The 15,433-nt window shown below is 49.4% G+C and overlaps 1 protein-coding gene across 1 annotated transcript in view; it reads right to left on the bottom strand.

Moving 5' to 3' along the window:
• The window catches only part of LOC144773687 (histo-blood group ABO system transferase-like), a 183,793-nt gene that overhangs the window by 103,596 nt on the left and 64,764 nt on the right, over positions 1 to 15,433 (bottom strand). The window contains exon 2 of the mRNA XM_078658837.1: positions 10,578 to 10,667. Within this exon, the coding sequence (XP_078514963.1) occupies positions 10,578 to 10,667 (90 nt within the window). The remainder of the gene's footprint in view (positions 1 to 10,577; positions 10,668 to 15,433) is intronic.

Genomic DNA, 15,433 nt, shown 5'->3' with positions numbered 1-15,433 from the left:
AGCCTTCTCTCCGCCCATATTTTTGATTGGCTGGTGTCATTGTCCTTGGTAAATGCTGGTTTCCAATTCATTATGAGGCTTGTTAGTTCCTCCTTTTAACCGCCCTGTCTCCATTTGTGACCGCCCATGACGACTGGATCTTTTACTTGCCTCCGTACGTGGTCGGCATAATCTAGGGGGTGAGTACTATTTTGTTTATGGCCACTTATGGGGACAATGGATGCTGCTATTTTTTTTTGTCTCCTGAGCACGGCGCCTACTATAGGGACACTGCGCTCAGTTTATTTATTTACTTTAATTTAATATTGAGCACTGCGTCCACTTCTGGGACACTGCACTCAGTTTATTTATTTACTTTAATCTAATACTGAGTGCGGCGTCCACTACTGGGACACTGTGCTCTGTTTAATTTTAAAAAAACTTTAAACTTTTATCGTTTTTTTTTTAACTGTAAAACTGAGCGCGGCGTCACTTCGAGAACACCCCGCTTCGTTACCATATTTTATTTAAACTTTAACAATGAGCGCCGTGCCCACTGCAAGAACACCGCGCTCAGTGTTAAAGTTAAAAAACAAAAAAAAGAAACCGAGTGCAGTGTCCTTGAAGCGGCGTCGCGCTCAGTTTTACACTCAAACAAGTCTTTGCTATGCAATAGGTCTCACATTTACACAAGTTTAAGGTATTGGCATTGTAAACGGCAATGTCTTTTATTTACGTTTACAAAAGAAAAATAATAGGCATGTCAATAGCTTAAACTTGCGTAAATGCGAGACCTATTGCATTGCAAATGCTAGTTATTGTTATACATTTGTGAAATATAACATTTTTATACTACTGTACTTACAATGGGAGAGACATACTTTATTGTGCGTGGTTATTTAAAACCTTTAAAATGTAAAAGAGAAAAATCGGTTAATAAAACATGAGTCAAGTTTGTGCGTATTAAAACGATGATTCCATCCTTAAAAAGCATGGTGAGATAGCAGCAACAAAATTAAAACAAGCATAACATCATGTTGAACAGCCTGTTTACCATAAAAAGTTAAGCAATGAATTCTTCTTCGATGCCGGCCAAGGGTTAATATAGTAAAGTGCCAGTGTGCAATAGGGAATGGTTAAATTATAATAACATTTCGGGGTGTCCCTAGTGTATAGTCAGTAATAATCGATGTAGGACAGAGTCAAGGTGTCACGCTAGAGCTTGGTCTTCAGGGGTACCAATGGGTTCATCCTTTAGGCCTTTTACGGTACTACTAGATTTTGTTCATTTCCTTCAACGTTTTGAAGCAGGCCTCAGCTGTTTCAAGGAATTTTACCGTTCGGCAGCTCAGTTGGATATCATCGCCTTTGAAGCAAGCGAGCACTGCTTGCCTGCAGGTCCCTATCTTACGGATGTTAAAAAGTGGTCTCAAGAAGAAGCGTCGTTCTTGGATGAGTTTGCTACAGATAGTGATCAGATGAACTGTGTTGTCTTTGCCGTTCCCGCAAAGTCGGCATATTGTTGTTAGGTGTGGCCGTCGGAAAGTCGGCATGTTGTTGGTAGGTGTGGCCGTAGTTGGTAGGTGTGGCCGTACTGTACTTAGACTAATCTTGAGGTAAGAAATGTTGGCATTTTGATTGTGCTCAGTGCACTGGCCGTTATTATTTCTATCCTTGTCATTGGATGTCACTTGGCCAGTCAGGTGTGGAGCTGAGATCTGTGGGGCAGGCTGAGAGGGTTTAGAGAACATCTGTGGTTCACTGAATACTGACTGAGTCATCTTATGGGGCAACTACTTGTGTATGAAGGTGGCAGTGGATTGTGACAATCACTAAGCCGTGTCTGAAGGCGATCAACAGGCCTCTGAGACATTCTCAGGGTCTTTCTTGGCCCTAGAGGAGTGTAAGGACTAGCGGGTGAGGCTGAGGGCAGGAGGCGTATTTCCAAAGCCATGCTGGAGGTTCCTGGGGTAGACACCAGGACCTATTGGAGCCGTGGCGTGCCACTACGTACAGCTCTGGCCGACTTACGGCAAGGTGAGGGTTCCTGATTCTGTGCTGAGGGCTTTTAAGTGCATGTTGAGAGTATTCACGTGTAGTTAGTGGAACTCAAAGTCCAGCCAAGGATCTCTGTTAGAAGAGGGGTCTATAGAGAGGCGTAGAGTCTCTAAGTAGTATCTAGAAACCAGTTAGGGGAACCTGGCAGCAGACTCATGATCCCTGGTAGTGTCTACATATCAGCCAAGGGTAAGTCCAACCTGGGGGTTCACGGTGGTGTGAATGATCAACTAGCTTGGTAGAATCTTGCCTGAGAATCTCTGAGGGCCTGCTGAGAGTGCCTGGAGGCATGCTGATAGGTTCTGAGGATCATACAATGGCCTCAAAGGACTGCTGAGGGTGTTTGAATGCAGACAAAGGGATGGATGAGGTTTCTATTGACTAAAGAAGGGTGGATGAAGGCTGGCGAAGCTCTCATGAATCATAGGACATACTGATGGTCTTGAAAGGCTGCTTGAGGTGAGCCTCAGGTGTTTGTGATTTGGATAGGAGTGTTTGAAGGGTCTCTGGGCAATGCCAGGTGCCTTCTGGGTAGACAAAGGGCCTCTGACGCTAAACCCTATGGGATGTTTAAATGCAGGCTGGATGTGTCTAAATGGCAGCTAATGGAGTCTGAGGGCCCCGTGTCTGTTTTATGGGGTTTTCTAGAGGGGCCTGAGGGAAGTTTGTTGGTCATGGATTCTCTCTGAGTGGAGGAAACTGGATCATCATTCCCCAGGTCCAGTAAGTTCCCCCACCCCAACATCAGTCCACAACCTTTGTGAATGCACACCAAGTCATCAATTCTGGCATGCATCAAATCCTTCTCGTGACAATTTAAATCAAATTGAAAACATCCACTCCCATCCCAAGCGGGACCACTAATATCCCACTTGAAATGCCTAAGACTGATGGACTTGAATTACTGATAAATGTGCCATTCTATGTTGGACACTTTTTCATGTGATATTTTGTTCTTTTCTTTATGTAATGTTTTATTTACATTTGGGGCACTTGACAATCAATGGTGTGTGGACAGAAGGATTTTTTTACTGTCCTGTTTTCATGCATTTAATGTAATGATTGGATAGTTTTCTTTGTTTTCCTTTGTGGAAGTTTTGTGGAAGTAATGTAATGTCTCTGTAAATATTTGTAATACATACTAATGTAATTCAGTGTGCCTGATTTTTAGTATTGATGCCATAACAATGGAATAAGGGTATTATTTCAATGGTCACGAGAAGGATTTGATGTTGTATATAAGGATTGATGACTTGAAGTATATTCGCAAAGATTGTTGATTGATGGGTAGGTGGAGGCACTTATTGAATCTGATTATATATGATCCTTCTTACCCTTAGAAGGATCAAACCCTGTTTTGCAACAGAATTTTTGAAATTTAGCATTTTACTGCCTTAGCCATTTATGCATGCAGTCGGTCTCTGGGTCACATGACTGGGTGTAGTTGACAGTTAGACTTTGTGTATTCCTCCTAGACAGCCAAACACCATAGAGAGCTTAGGTGTGCCTGAATGGCCATCATTGGCAGAAAGGAAGGACGGAGTTAGGCATAGGCCCACGTATATCTGAATAGGCAGTGTCCTGCCTTCACACAAATTATTTCATATCCTATGTAGTTAGTCTGGGGTCAAGGCAGGGGGGCAGGATACCTGTACACTGCAAAGGGAAACCTCTAGAAGCTGCTCCCACTTCAAAGGAGGTACCAGTTATAAGTATATGACTTATTGGACAACTCTTGAGTATACTTTTGGACTATTGGACAACTCTTGAGTACACTTCTGGACCTGGGGAGACTCTTCCAGGAATAAGGACTGCTCCGCTACTGAAAGGACTGGCAAAATGCTGGACTGCTGCCCTGCTGGATTGCTGCCTTCCTACCTTCCTGTCAGAGTTAGAGGGATTGGACCTGCAACTGAACTCATGACTCCCAGAATGACTCCAAGGACTAGTCTGCTGGCCTCCTGTTCAGAGCCACGAGGGCATAACAGACTCCCAGCCACCTGAACCAGCACCCAGATCCAGCTGGAGCAAGTATCTGACCCCGAATTGCTGCCCCTCCCCCCACAGGTCCTTGACTCTTGGCGTGGCCTCAGAGAGGATGAATTGAAGTTTTCGGGCTCTTTGCGACGACAAGCAAGCCCGTTGGTGCCAAAAACATGTCACTCATACAGCCTGCCAACACGAAAGCTCCATCAGCCCAACGCTTCCCTACCAGAGGGTCGAGCACAGGTTAATGTGGAGTTTGCTTTTGATTCATCCTAACAAGGATTATGGTTGCTGCTTGACTAGGTTTTCACTAACCTCGAGCCGTAACCCAATTCCTTACACACCATATAGAAAATCATTAACCAGGAGAATGGAATCCCAGCATGTGATTACTTTTTGAATATCCAACTGAAATACCCTAGAACACACAGTCATGATTCTAACTTTGCAATGTTTTTTGTCTAACATTTAATTTGTTGTTCTTTCATGGTGTCCTATACCAACAGTTTTGTGGAACTGTGATGGGGGCTTATTTTGCCCTGATCTATGGAAATAAACTTGCATATACTTCTCTTGTGGGCTTAAAGCCACCCACCTCCCCTACGTTTGTTTGTTTAAGTGTCCTTTATAAATCCTTGCTTGATAGTGGTCAGTTCTGCCTGTTTGGCCCTCCTTTTTCTCTTTCGTTTCATCCCATGGAGCAGGGACCAAATAGTGTATACTACACTTTGTTTGGTTGTTTATCTGTTGTTTGGGGGACTTTTTTCCCTTGGTTTCCTTCTTGTGTTATTGTGTGCCTGTGCTCAGCTTTGTCGCCGTAGCTCCTTGTACCTTAATGGAGCAATTTTCGCTGCATGCCCACCCCCACCGACCCCTGCATCACTTTAATGCAGCACTACCCTTAATCAGGCTGCACCCACTTAATGGCCGAAGCGCTTCTTTTATCAGCACGGCACCCGCTATACGGCCACCATGCTTCATGTTTCATGAAGTGCAGCAGACGTGAAGTAAGCACCGTGTTGATAAGATGAAGCCGTGAGGCTACTTCATTCACTGCCCCTCATGTTTCAGCATTTTAGCGGTATTTGGTTTCACTCTGAAATATTGCCTTCTCCTTCAACAGATGGCTTTTTTTAAATCACACATTCTGCAATTCAGGGCAGCACAGGATCCGATAGTTCTGTAACATGCTTCTTTTTTCCCATCAAACATCTATCACAATAAGACTGCGTTCATTGGATCGGATGCGCAGAGACGTCACCCTGTTGTACGTTGAAATGCGAGTCTTCCACAACTTGGTGAACGGCTTTCTGCAGCTTTTTGCACTGTTTTGTTTTCCTGGTTCTTCCTGGAGTGCAAGCTCAGTTGTGATCTAATAGAAAGCCAGCCAGCCCAGCTTCACAGTCAGTATAACATGCCTAAGCGATAATGCCCGTTCAGCGAAGGCAACCCCCTGCAGCTCAAAACTCACGTATGGCAAAAGAGGCTATACGAATATGTGTCTGGTGAGATTTTCAAGCAGGAAATCTTTGGTAAGCACAGGAAGGCGGGGAGGGGGTTGTGTAGTTCTTTACAACTGGTTTGCGCAGTCGATCCCTTAAAAGGGTCTACTGTGTGCCATTCTCACTGGCAGCTTTGAATTGGGCCATTTGGGTATCATTGAGATGGACGACTGGAGCAGGGTGGTGTGAAATAAGAGTGCTATCAATCAATCAATCAATCAAGGACATTTATAGAGCGCACTACCTACCCGGAGGGTCTCAAGGCGCTTGGGGGGGGTGCTGCTACTGCTCGAACAACCAGGTCTTGAGCTTCTTCCTGAAGGAGAGGTGGTCTTGGGTCAGGCGCAGGTCGGTCGGGAGGGAGTTCCAGGTCTTGGCGGCCAGGTGGGAGAAGGACCTTCCTCCTGTTGTCGTTCTTTGGATGCGGGGGACGGCGGCGAGGGCGTGACTGGCTGATCGGAGGTGGCGTTTGGGAGCGTAGAAGTTGATGCGGTTGTTGAGGTAGCTCGGGCCTTGATCGTGTAGGGCTTTGTGTGCGTGGGTGAGGAGACGGAAGGTGATTCTCTTGTTGACGGGGAGCCAGTGCAGGTCTCTCAGATGTCCGGAGATGTGGCTGCGTCGGGGGATGTCGAGGATGAGTCTGGCTGAGGCGTTCTGGATCCGCTGGAGTCTCTTCTGGAGCTTGGTGGTGGTTCCGGCGTAGAGGGCGTTGCCGTAGTCCAGTCGGCTGGTGACGAGGGCCTGGGTGACCGTCTTCCTGGTCTCGATGGGGATCCACCGGAAGATCTTCCGTAGCATGCGCAGGATGTTGAAGCATGCCGAGGAGACGGCGTTGACTTGTCTGGTCATGGAGAGGGTGGAGTCCAGGATGAAGCCCAGGTTGCGTGCGTGGTCTGTCGGTGTGGGTGCGGTGCCCAGGGCGGGGGGCCACCAGGAGTCGTCCCAGGCGGAGGGCGAGGAGCCCAGGATGAGGACTTCCGTCTTGTCTGAGTTCAGTTTCAGGCGGCTGGTCGTCATCCACTCGGCTACATCTTTCATCCCTTCGTGAAGGTTGGCTCTGGCAGCGGCGGGGTCGTTGGTCAGGGAGAGGATCAGCTGGGTGTCATCGGCGTAGGAGATGATGTTCAGGTTGTGTTGGCGTGCGATGGGCGCGAGGGGGCTCATGTAGACGTTGAAGAGGGTGGGGCTCAGCGAGGATCCTTGAGGGACGCCGCAGATGACTTCGGTGGCCTCTGACTTGTACGGTGGTAGACGGACTCTCTGTGTTCTTCTGTCGAGGAAGGAGACGATCCATTCCAGTGCCTTCTCCTGAATTCCGACGTTGCTGAGGCGCTGCACTAGGGTGCGGTGGCAGACAGTGTTGAATGCCGCGGAGAGGTCTAGGAGGATGAGGGCCGCTGTTTCTCCGTTGTCCATCAGGGCTCGGATGTCATCGGTGGCAGCGATGAGGGCGGTCTCGGTGCTGTGGTTGGCTTGGAAGCCAGACTGTGAGGGGTCCAGGGATCCATTCGTCTCGAGGAAGGCGGCCACCTGTTTGTTGACGGTCTTCTCGATGACTTTGGCTGGAAACGGGAGGAGCGAGATGGGGCGGTAATTCTTGAGTTCGGTGGGGTCCGCTGTTGGTTTCTTTAGTAGAGCGCTGAGTTCGGCGTGCTTCCAGCTCTCCGGGAAGGTGGCGGTGTCGAAGGAGGTGTTGATGATGTCCCGCAGGTGGGGTGCGATGACAGCGTCGGCCTTGTTGAAGACGTGGTGAGGGCAGGGGTCGGTCGGAGATCCGGAGTGGATGGAGTTCATCATGCGGACGGTGTCATCGGTGCTGATCGGAGTCCAGGCGCGGAGGGTGGTGGTGGGCGGCGTTGCTGCGGTCATTGTGTGCGATGGTTCAATGCTGAAGCTGTTGTGTATGTCCGAGATCTTGTTGTGGAAGTAGGAGGCGAGGGAGTTGCAGAGGTCTTGCGATGGGGTGATGTCGTTGTTTCCGGCGTAGGGGTTGGAGAGCTCTTTCACGATGTTGAAGAGTTCCTTGCAGTTGTGTGCGTTGTTGTCCAGCCGGTCCTTGAATGCAGTTTTCTTGGTGGCGCGGATCAGTTGGTGGTGCTTCCGGGTGGCAAGCTTGAGGGTGGTCATGTTGTCCGGTGTTGGTTCCCTTCTCCATACTTTCTCGAGGGCTCAGCAGTTCTTCTTGGAGCTCTTGAGTTCGTCGGTGAACCATGGGGCTTTCTTGCTGCCGGGTCTGCTGGGCGGGGTCCTCAGAGGGGCGAGTTCGTTTGCGCAGTTGCTGATCCACTTTGTGAGGTTGTCGGCGGCCTGGCTGGGGTTCGCTGAGCTGGCGGGAGGGTGCTGACTCAGGGAAGCGGCGAGCTGGTCGGCTGTGATCTTGTTCCAGCTTCTTCGGGCAACCTGTTGCTGGTGGTGGTGGATCGTCGTTCTTCTGAAGGTGAAGTGGACGCAGCTGTGGTCCGTCCAGTGGAGTCCTGTGGCGTGGCTGAAGGCGATGTCTTTGCTGGATGAGAAGACGGCGTCGAGTGTGTGTCCGGCGAGGTGGGTGGGGGTGGTCACCAGCTGCTTGAGTCCCAGGTTTGCGAGGTTTTCCAGCAGGGTGGTGGTGTTGCGGTCGTCGTTGTTCTCCAGGTGGAAGTTGAGGTCCCCGAGGAGGATGTAGTCGGCTGAGGGGAGGGCGAGCGGGCTGATGAAGTCGGCGATGTCCTCGCTGAATTGTGTGCGTGGTCCCGGGGGTCTGTAGATGAGGGTGCCTCTGAGGGTGGTCTTGGGGTTGACGTGGATCTGGAAGTGCAGGTGTTCGGCGGGTGCGATGGTGTCGTCGGTGTTGGTCGTGATGCGGATGGTGTTCCTGTGAATGATGGCGATGCCTCCTCCTGTCTGGTTGACGCGGTCTCTCCGGATGATCTTGTAGCCGTCCGGGATGGCGATGGCGATGTCGGGCGCTGAGGAGGCGTTCATCCAGGTTTCCGTGAGGAAGGCGACGTCTGGGTCTGTGGTGTCGAGCAGGTTCCAGAGCTCGACGGCGTGTCTGTGGACGGAGCGGGTGTTGAGCAGGATGCACTTCAGGTGGTTGCTGCTGGTGTTCTGCTTGGTGGACGCTGGTGCAGTGCAGGTCCGGATGCAGGAGAACTTGCAGGACTGGCAGATGAAGGGTCCGTGGGTGCGTCTCGGGGTGGCTCGGTAGCATCCAGGGGTTCGGCCGGCGTTGAGTGCGTTGAGGGTGGCGGCGTCGTACGTCCGGCGGGTGGGCTGGGGTCTGCGGGGGCCAGGGGTCCAGGCGCTGGGCGCGGTCCAGGCGCGGACGGGCGTAGACGGGCTTACTTTTGGCGCACCTTCGGCGCTCAATCGGTGCTCCCGCTGCGCGCGTCCGCTGCGCGGTCGCTCTGGGGACGTCATAAGAAGGGAGCCGGTCGGGAGGGTCTGCGGGGAGGCGGGAGCGTGAGCCAATCGGCTGTCGGGGGGGCGGGGCCACGGGCTGGGGCGGCGGGAAAAGCTGGAGCCGGCTTGGCGGCCCTCGAGAGGCTGGGGCGGCGGAAAAAGCTGGTGTGGGCTCGGCGGCCCTCGGGAGGCTGGGGTTGCGGCAGCGGCAGCAGGCACAGGAGCGTGGGGGTGACCAGGCCGAAGGCGCAGTGGTCACTCCCTGGATCTTGCTCTGGCTCCCCTTAAGAAGGGAGCCGGTCGGGAGGGTCTGCGGGGAGGCGGGAGCGCGAGCCAATCGGCTGTCGGGGGGCAGGGCCACGGGCTGGGGCGGCGGGAAAAGCTGGAGCCGGCTTGGCGGCCCTCGAGAGGCTGGGGCGGCGGGAAAAGCTGGTGTGGGCTCGGCGGCCCTCGGGAGGCTGGGGCGGCGGGAAAAGCTGGTGTGGGCTCGGCGGCCCTCGGGAGGCTGGGGCTGCGGCAGCGGCAGCAGGCACAGGAGCGTGGGGGTGACCAGGCCGTGTTGTTGTGCATGGGGGGGGGGTGGATTGAAAGGTGCTGTACAAGATGGTCAAACATTTGTGTTATGCCTGGTATTTTACAATGGACACGGCATTGGAATGGTATTGGCCCCCTTTCTGCTTTAGATAGATGTAGCGAGGTAGAGAAGTGTGGCTCAATGGTTAGAGCGGCAGACCCTGCTGCAGAGGTCTGGCCGGGACCAGGGTTCAATTCCCGCCTCGGCGGGTCTCAGGCTCAATTTCCTCGGACCTGATAATTCTCGCCTCGGTGCCTACTCCAATCATGGAGTCCCACTCTGCACCTCTGGGCAATAGCTTGCTTAATCTCTACAACGGCCCCAACAACGCTGAGGATGCCTGGCTTCACCTTGGGGGTGCCCAGGAGTGGGCTCCTCACAGGGAAGGCCAGGAAGGGTTCCTCGGCAGTATTCGTACAAGCGCCGAGATGCCTACGGGTAGTCGTGCGCTATACAAGTGCGTAATCATTTCATTTCATCATTTCATTTCATTTCATCATTTCATCATAGCTGGGTTTGCATTTAATCTATCATTTGTTTGGAAAAACATTTCTGTTCCCTAAGTTATCATACCCTTTTTCAGGGGAAGGAGGAGGTCGGTATTCCTTCATTCTGTCTTGATAAATAAGTCAGATATCTTTCAGTTCAGGGATACTTGTTCCATGTGACCCTTCAGAGTGAAGAATGCATTCTGTGTTTAAGACGTCTGTACTGAGAAGTATTCAGTGTCCAATAACAACGCCCTCCTTACTGATGGGAAGCTTTTTTTCAGGAAATCATTAACTTTGTCGTTCGACATAGACACACCCACCATGTATTTTCTTTAGTTGTGATGGTGACTTAAAGCTTGAAACACTAAAACGTATTTAGCTGCCATAAAATTCACTTTGGAGAATTATTGTATTCATGAAAAAAGCCACCTTCCTGGAAATGTGCATTAGAACAAGTACAGAGCTGGTGTTCAGGTAGGAAACCTGGCTGCACCATGTCTGTCAGCTCAGACCCATTGTAATGAAGCAGAATCCAGACTCACCTATCACTGACAAACCAAAGTAATATATCTGATGCTTATAGATAAATGACACAATGGTGCTTACCTGCAAAAATAGGAGTCAGCAAATATAACAGTTAGTACAAGAGAACAGAGAAGGATAGACAAAAACCATCTGGTAGTGTTTGATGTGTACCTGTAGGAAAAATATAAACATTAGTGAAGTTCACAAGGGAATTAAAAAATCAGTAAGAACAAAACACACACGCACATTATTCATTAACTCATTTTTCATTTCATACAGCTTTATTCGATCATTGTGAACAGATCATAAAAGCAAAAGAATACATATAAAAATATCCAGGTCAATAAATATTCATATATACATTAGTTAAAACATTAATAAATACATTTTATTGTGGTCCAGTTAAAACCATTAAAATCAGTTATAGTAAAAATAAAAAAATAAACTGTTCATAATGTGATTACAGGGTAGTGCAAGAAACTATGCCCACCCTTTTCCTCTTCCTGAGGCAGGCCCATAGATATGAGGCAACACAGAAACAGACGAATGGGTCACATAGGGCTTTCACGAAATACATGGCGACCCGACATTGCTTAAAATTATGATGCCTCAGAATTGGCAGTATAAACAATTTTCTTGCTTCAGAATATTTTTGACAAAATAGTAGGATATGCAAGATCTGCTGGCCTATACTTCTTTTGCGGATATCCCAGGAGCACGGGATCATGTTTAATCTGAAGCGCAGTCGAATAAATCTGTGCAAACGTTTTCTTAAAGCTACAGCATTGCACAACCATTCGCCAAACCACAGTTGCCTGTGATACATCAGTAAAAACTACACATATGCTGTGAACGAAATGCTAATTGAGGGTAGGAAAAAAGCAGCCAGTCATGTAACGCGATTACTTAGTTAGTCTTTCCATAATTGTAGAGGCCAGAGCCAAAGAGAACATGATTTCATGTTAATGTAGGTGCTTCCAGTCTTACACCCCCAGAATGATGGCAAGACAGGCAGGAGTAAGTCGAAAGGTTTACTCATGAAGTATTATCCTCACAGAAGGAGCTTAGCTATCCCTCGGCCAGCCCTAGAGTTACTGACCACTAGGATGCTCGCAGGTCACTTAGAACACAGAATGCCGACTACCCTCACACTTCACGTTCTTATACAAGGCTCTTTACCTCTGGCATTGCAAGCTTCATAAGCACAACACATCTTGGCCCTTACAAATGACCAGTGTACTGAAGGAATACGAAAACATATTTCTAACTAAAATAAAAACTTACAAGTGTATACAAGAACATCAAAGTTCAATGATGCCCGACTATTGAACATAATCCCTCAGTGTTAGATTTGGGGGTCTCTAGTTGGCAGAGGTAGGGAACTTTGACCAAATAGGGACCCTTGTGTCTAGTCAGGGTAAGGGGGATACACTCCTAAAATAACCCCTGGTCACCCCCTTGGTAGCTTGGCACGAGCAGACAGGCTTATCTCAGAGACAGTGTGTAAAGCATTTGTGAACACATACAGTAATACAGTGACAACACTACGGATGGACACCACACAGGTTGTATTATAAAAATAAGCATTATTGGACTTGGCCCTTTTTGGCAGGTTCGCCCCTAAACTTTTTGCCTTTTCTCTGACATGGTGTTGGTGGTTTTAGGCCTCTGGGCACTTTAGCACGGTGGTCCAATGTAAAGTGTGTGCGCTCTCTGTGTACATTTGGTAAGGTTGGCCTGCCCTCCCATAGGAATGCATTGGGGATTCCATGATAAAGTGTGTCAGTGATAATTCCTGGGTTGGGAGGAGCAGCGTGGTCGAGTTTAGTATATATGAAATTGTAAGAATAAATGCTGCACAATGGTGTGCACAGAGTTATGATGACTGGTTGAGGAATGCCACTTTTAAAAGTTGGCATTTCTGTGTGCTATGTGTCTGCCTGCCTGATGTGAATGCCATGTCTGGCTTTTGAGTGACAGGGGCTGAGAGGTGTGTGTGGCTCCAGGAGGGGCAGGGTGAGTCAGCGCTAAGCTGAATGGGACATTTGCAGTGGGAGTAGGGGGAGGAGTAATCCCTCACCCTCCCTAAATAGGACTGTGCCCAGCCTGTACAATGCTGGTTCCACCCCCTGTGGGGTGTCTGATCACCTAGCCCCCACCTGACAAAGAGGAAGAGGAGCTTGGAAAACAAAGTGCTCTAAATCCCCCCTAAGCCAGTTGCATCTGGTTCACCCACGCCCTGTACTACAGACAAAGAGATTGTGGAGTATAAGTTTAGGGGCTGTGACCCCATGATGTTGTTCTGTGCTGGTTCTGTCCCTGACCTTGCTGGGACATGCTGTGGCTGGGGGCCCAGGAGGAATCGCCATGAGGGCTTGCCTCCCTGGGCCCAGCCTTGCGCCCCCTGGATCTCTCATGGACATTTTCTGAGGAGCTGTGGCTCCTAGCGCCTGGAGAGTGCTATATTGTTATTATTCCAACATGGAAGAGAGAGTGGACTTTGCAGCGCTGTGCTGCATGAAAAAAGGGAGGGAATCCTTGGCGTAGGGATTCCCCCGAATTGTGGGGACCGAGCGGGAGCCCACCCCGCTTTATGATTATTTTAAATGCCGGGTGTCCACCCCGCATTTGTGGTGCCTTTTTGCGGGTGCCCACCCCGGATTGTTTATTTCAAGGCGGGTGCCCACCCTGCTCTCTTTTAACGGAGAGATCACCGCCGCGGCCCGGCGCGACCAGGAAGCCAGGTGGCCTTGCTTGACTGTGGGCGAGGCGCAAGAAGGAAGTGCAGCCAGAAGCCAGGGGAAGCTTGGCTGCGTGCGTGGAGGAGGAGGGGAGCCCACCCCACCTCCACGAGCCCCAAGGAGAAGTCCCGGCCCCAGGAGAGGGACCGGGTGAAGAGAGGCAGAATCGTCTGCCGGGAGAAGAACGGAGTGCAGGACCTGACGGCGCTCCAACAATGGAGGCATGTTTGTTTTTGGACCCACCTGGGGGCCCATAGGGCTCCGTGGTGCCGGGCACCTCTAGGGATGTGGTCCAGCTGTGCCGGCATAGCGGGCAGCTGCAACGTGGGCACATTCATTTTTAGGGCCCCAGAGGGGGTCCAGAGGGCGCCGAGGTGCCTGTGCCTGCTTATATTGGCTAACAGTTGCCCCGCCTGAGAAAGGGCAGCTGCAACGTTTTGCGCAGATGGTATGGGAATCCCTGAGTGGGACAGAGGAGGCACAGTGGTACCAGGGCTAATTCCTCTTTCCAGCTGCACTGCACCAGCGCGGGCAGCTGCGACGATGGTACACATTTGTTGAGAGAGCCCCAGTGGGGGCCCAGAAGGCACAGTGAGTGCCATGCCTACCGTGATGATCACAGCTGCACGGCAATTAGCGGCAGCTGCTATGTTTAGGCCAGAGCATCTTGAGGAGTCCCAGTGGGGACCCAGGAGGCACAGCGGTGCCAGCGCAAAGGCGCACATTGATTCTGCCGCATTGGCAGCTGCCCTGACATTATGGACATAGGGCATTTGAGCCCTCTGAGAAGGCCTGTTGACCCGGGGGACAGGGTGAGGTTGATATGGCGCCAGGCCACTACTGTGATTTATGTGGAACTAGGAAATGTGATTTACGCACTGTGGTTTATGCCTCTAGTATTTATGTTTAGGAGGTTATTCCCTAATATGAGGTTACCAAAGAAACAAAACAAGGGCCAGTACTGGACAATCTTTTAAATATAATCTAATGGTCACCTTATGAATCAAACATAACAGTCCATATTGCGTCACAACTTCAAAATTTTTATTTTTTATTTTCACTAATTCAGCTTTATGAAAATTACCTCATGAATTAAATGTGCATGTATAAACAATTCAAACGTTAAACATAACACGCCAATATCTTTTTACATATTTACAATTTACATTTTACACACATCCTACCTACAACATTCATACTTCATTCATACATATACAAAAACATAACACAATAAGACACTTTGTCACCAGTATGAATAAACAGGCAATAAATGATAATGCTTTTTTTAATAGACAAATAATTTTAGTTAAATGTACAGAGCATTAATTCGTTTCGTTGAAAAGAAAGAACATAACATATTATAAACCCATAGTGGGTTGACAAAGAGTCCAGTCGTTTTAAGTAAAGGTCGACGCGTTTCGAACCCCCAATGTCGGGGTTCTCATCAGGACCAATCGTTTCTACAATAAAGGTCAAAACACAAAATTAGCCAGTCAGCTCTACGTTAAATCAAAAAGGTAACAAACCACCAGGTTCTGAAAATTCCATACCTTTGAGAGTCAGTCAATGGCCATGTTTTTGTGTGGTGAACAGTCAACAGGTTCAAACTGACACTAGACAAAAGAACGACAAGACATAACTACCAATTGCACCTCTGTTTACATAGTCAGAACAACCATTAAACTGATGGACTGTGCACTGACCTTTTTAGGTTGCGAAGGATCTCCCTGAAAGAATATGAGATGTAGTTATTGGCACCATAGTGTGAACACTCTGGGGGTCAGGGACACGCAACGAGGAATTACATCGCGCTTACCGGGTGGCGGCAATTCAGAGTTCAAGTCCGCTCGATTTTTGTGTGTAATCCGTCTGAATCAGGATACAATTTAGCCTGAAAAACGGAGTGCGCAATTAAAGTAATATAACATAAAACGAACGAGATGTTGTGCGCGGTTTGGACAGATAACGCCAGGAGTTCTTACCTCGGTGCAAACGCCGGTCGCGTCTCACAATAATGAGTCCGAGAACGCTGTAGGCATTAGTCCTACTTCACTATTTACCCGGAAAAACACAAGGTCACGTGACCGCACTGAACAGCCAAGGTGATTCCTCTCGACCGGGTTGATTAAAGTGAAAGCGTGAGAGATTCAACAAACTTTATTGAATCAATTAACCAGAGTATGAAGGAGGAAAGGG

The sequence above is a fragment of the Lissotriton helveticus genome, chromosome 8, assembly GCF_964261635.1.
Source record: "Lissotriton helveticus chromosome 8, aLisHel1.1, whole genome shotgun sequence".
NCBI classification, from domain to species: Eukaryota; Metazoa; Chordata; class Amphibia; order Caudata; family Salamandridae; genus Lissotriton; species Lissotriton helveticus.
Note: the sequence above shows the minus strand (reverse complement) of the source record. Positions and strands in the feature narration are given on the sequence as shown.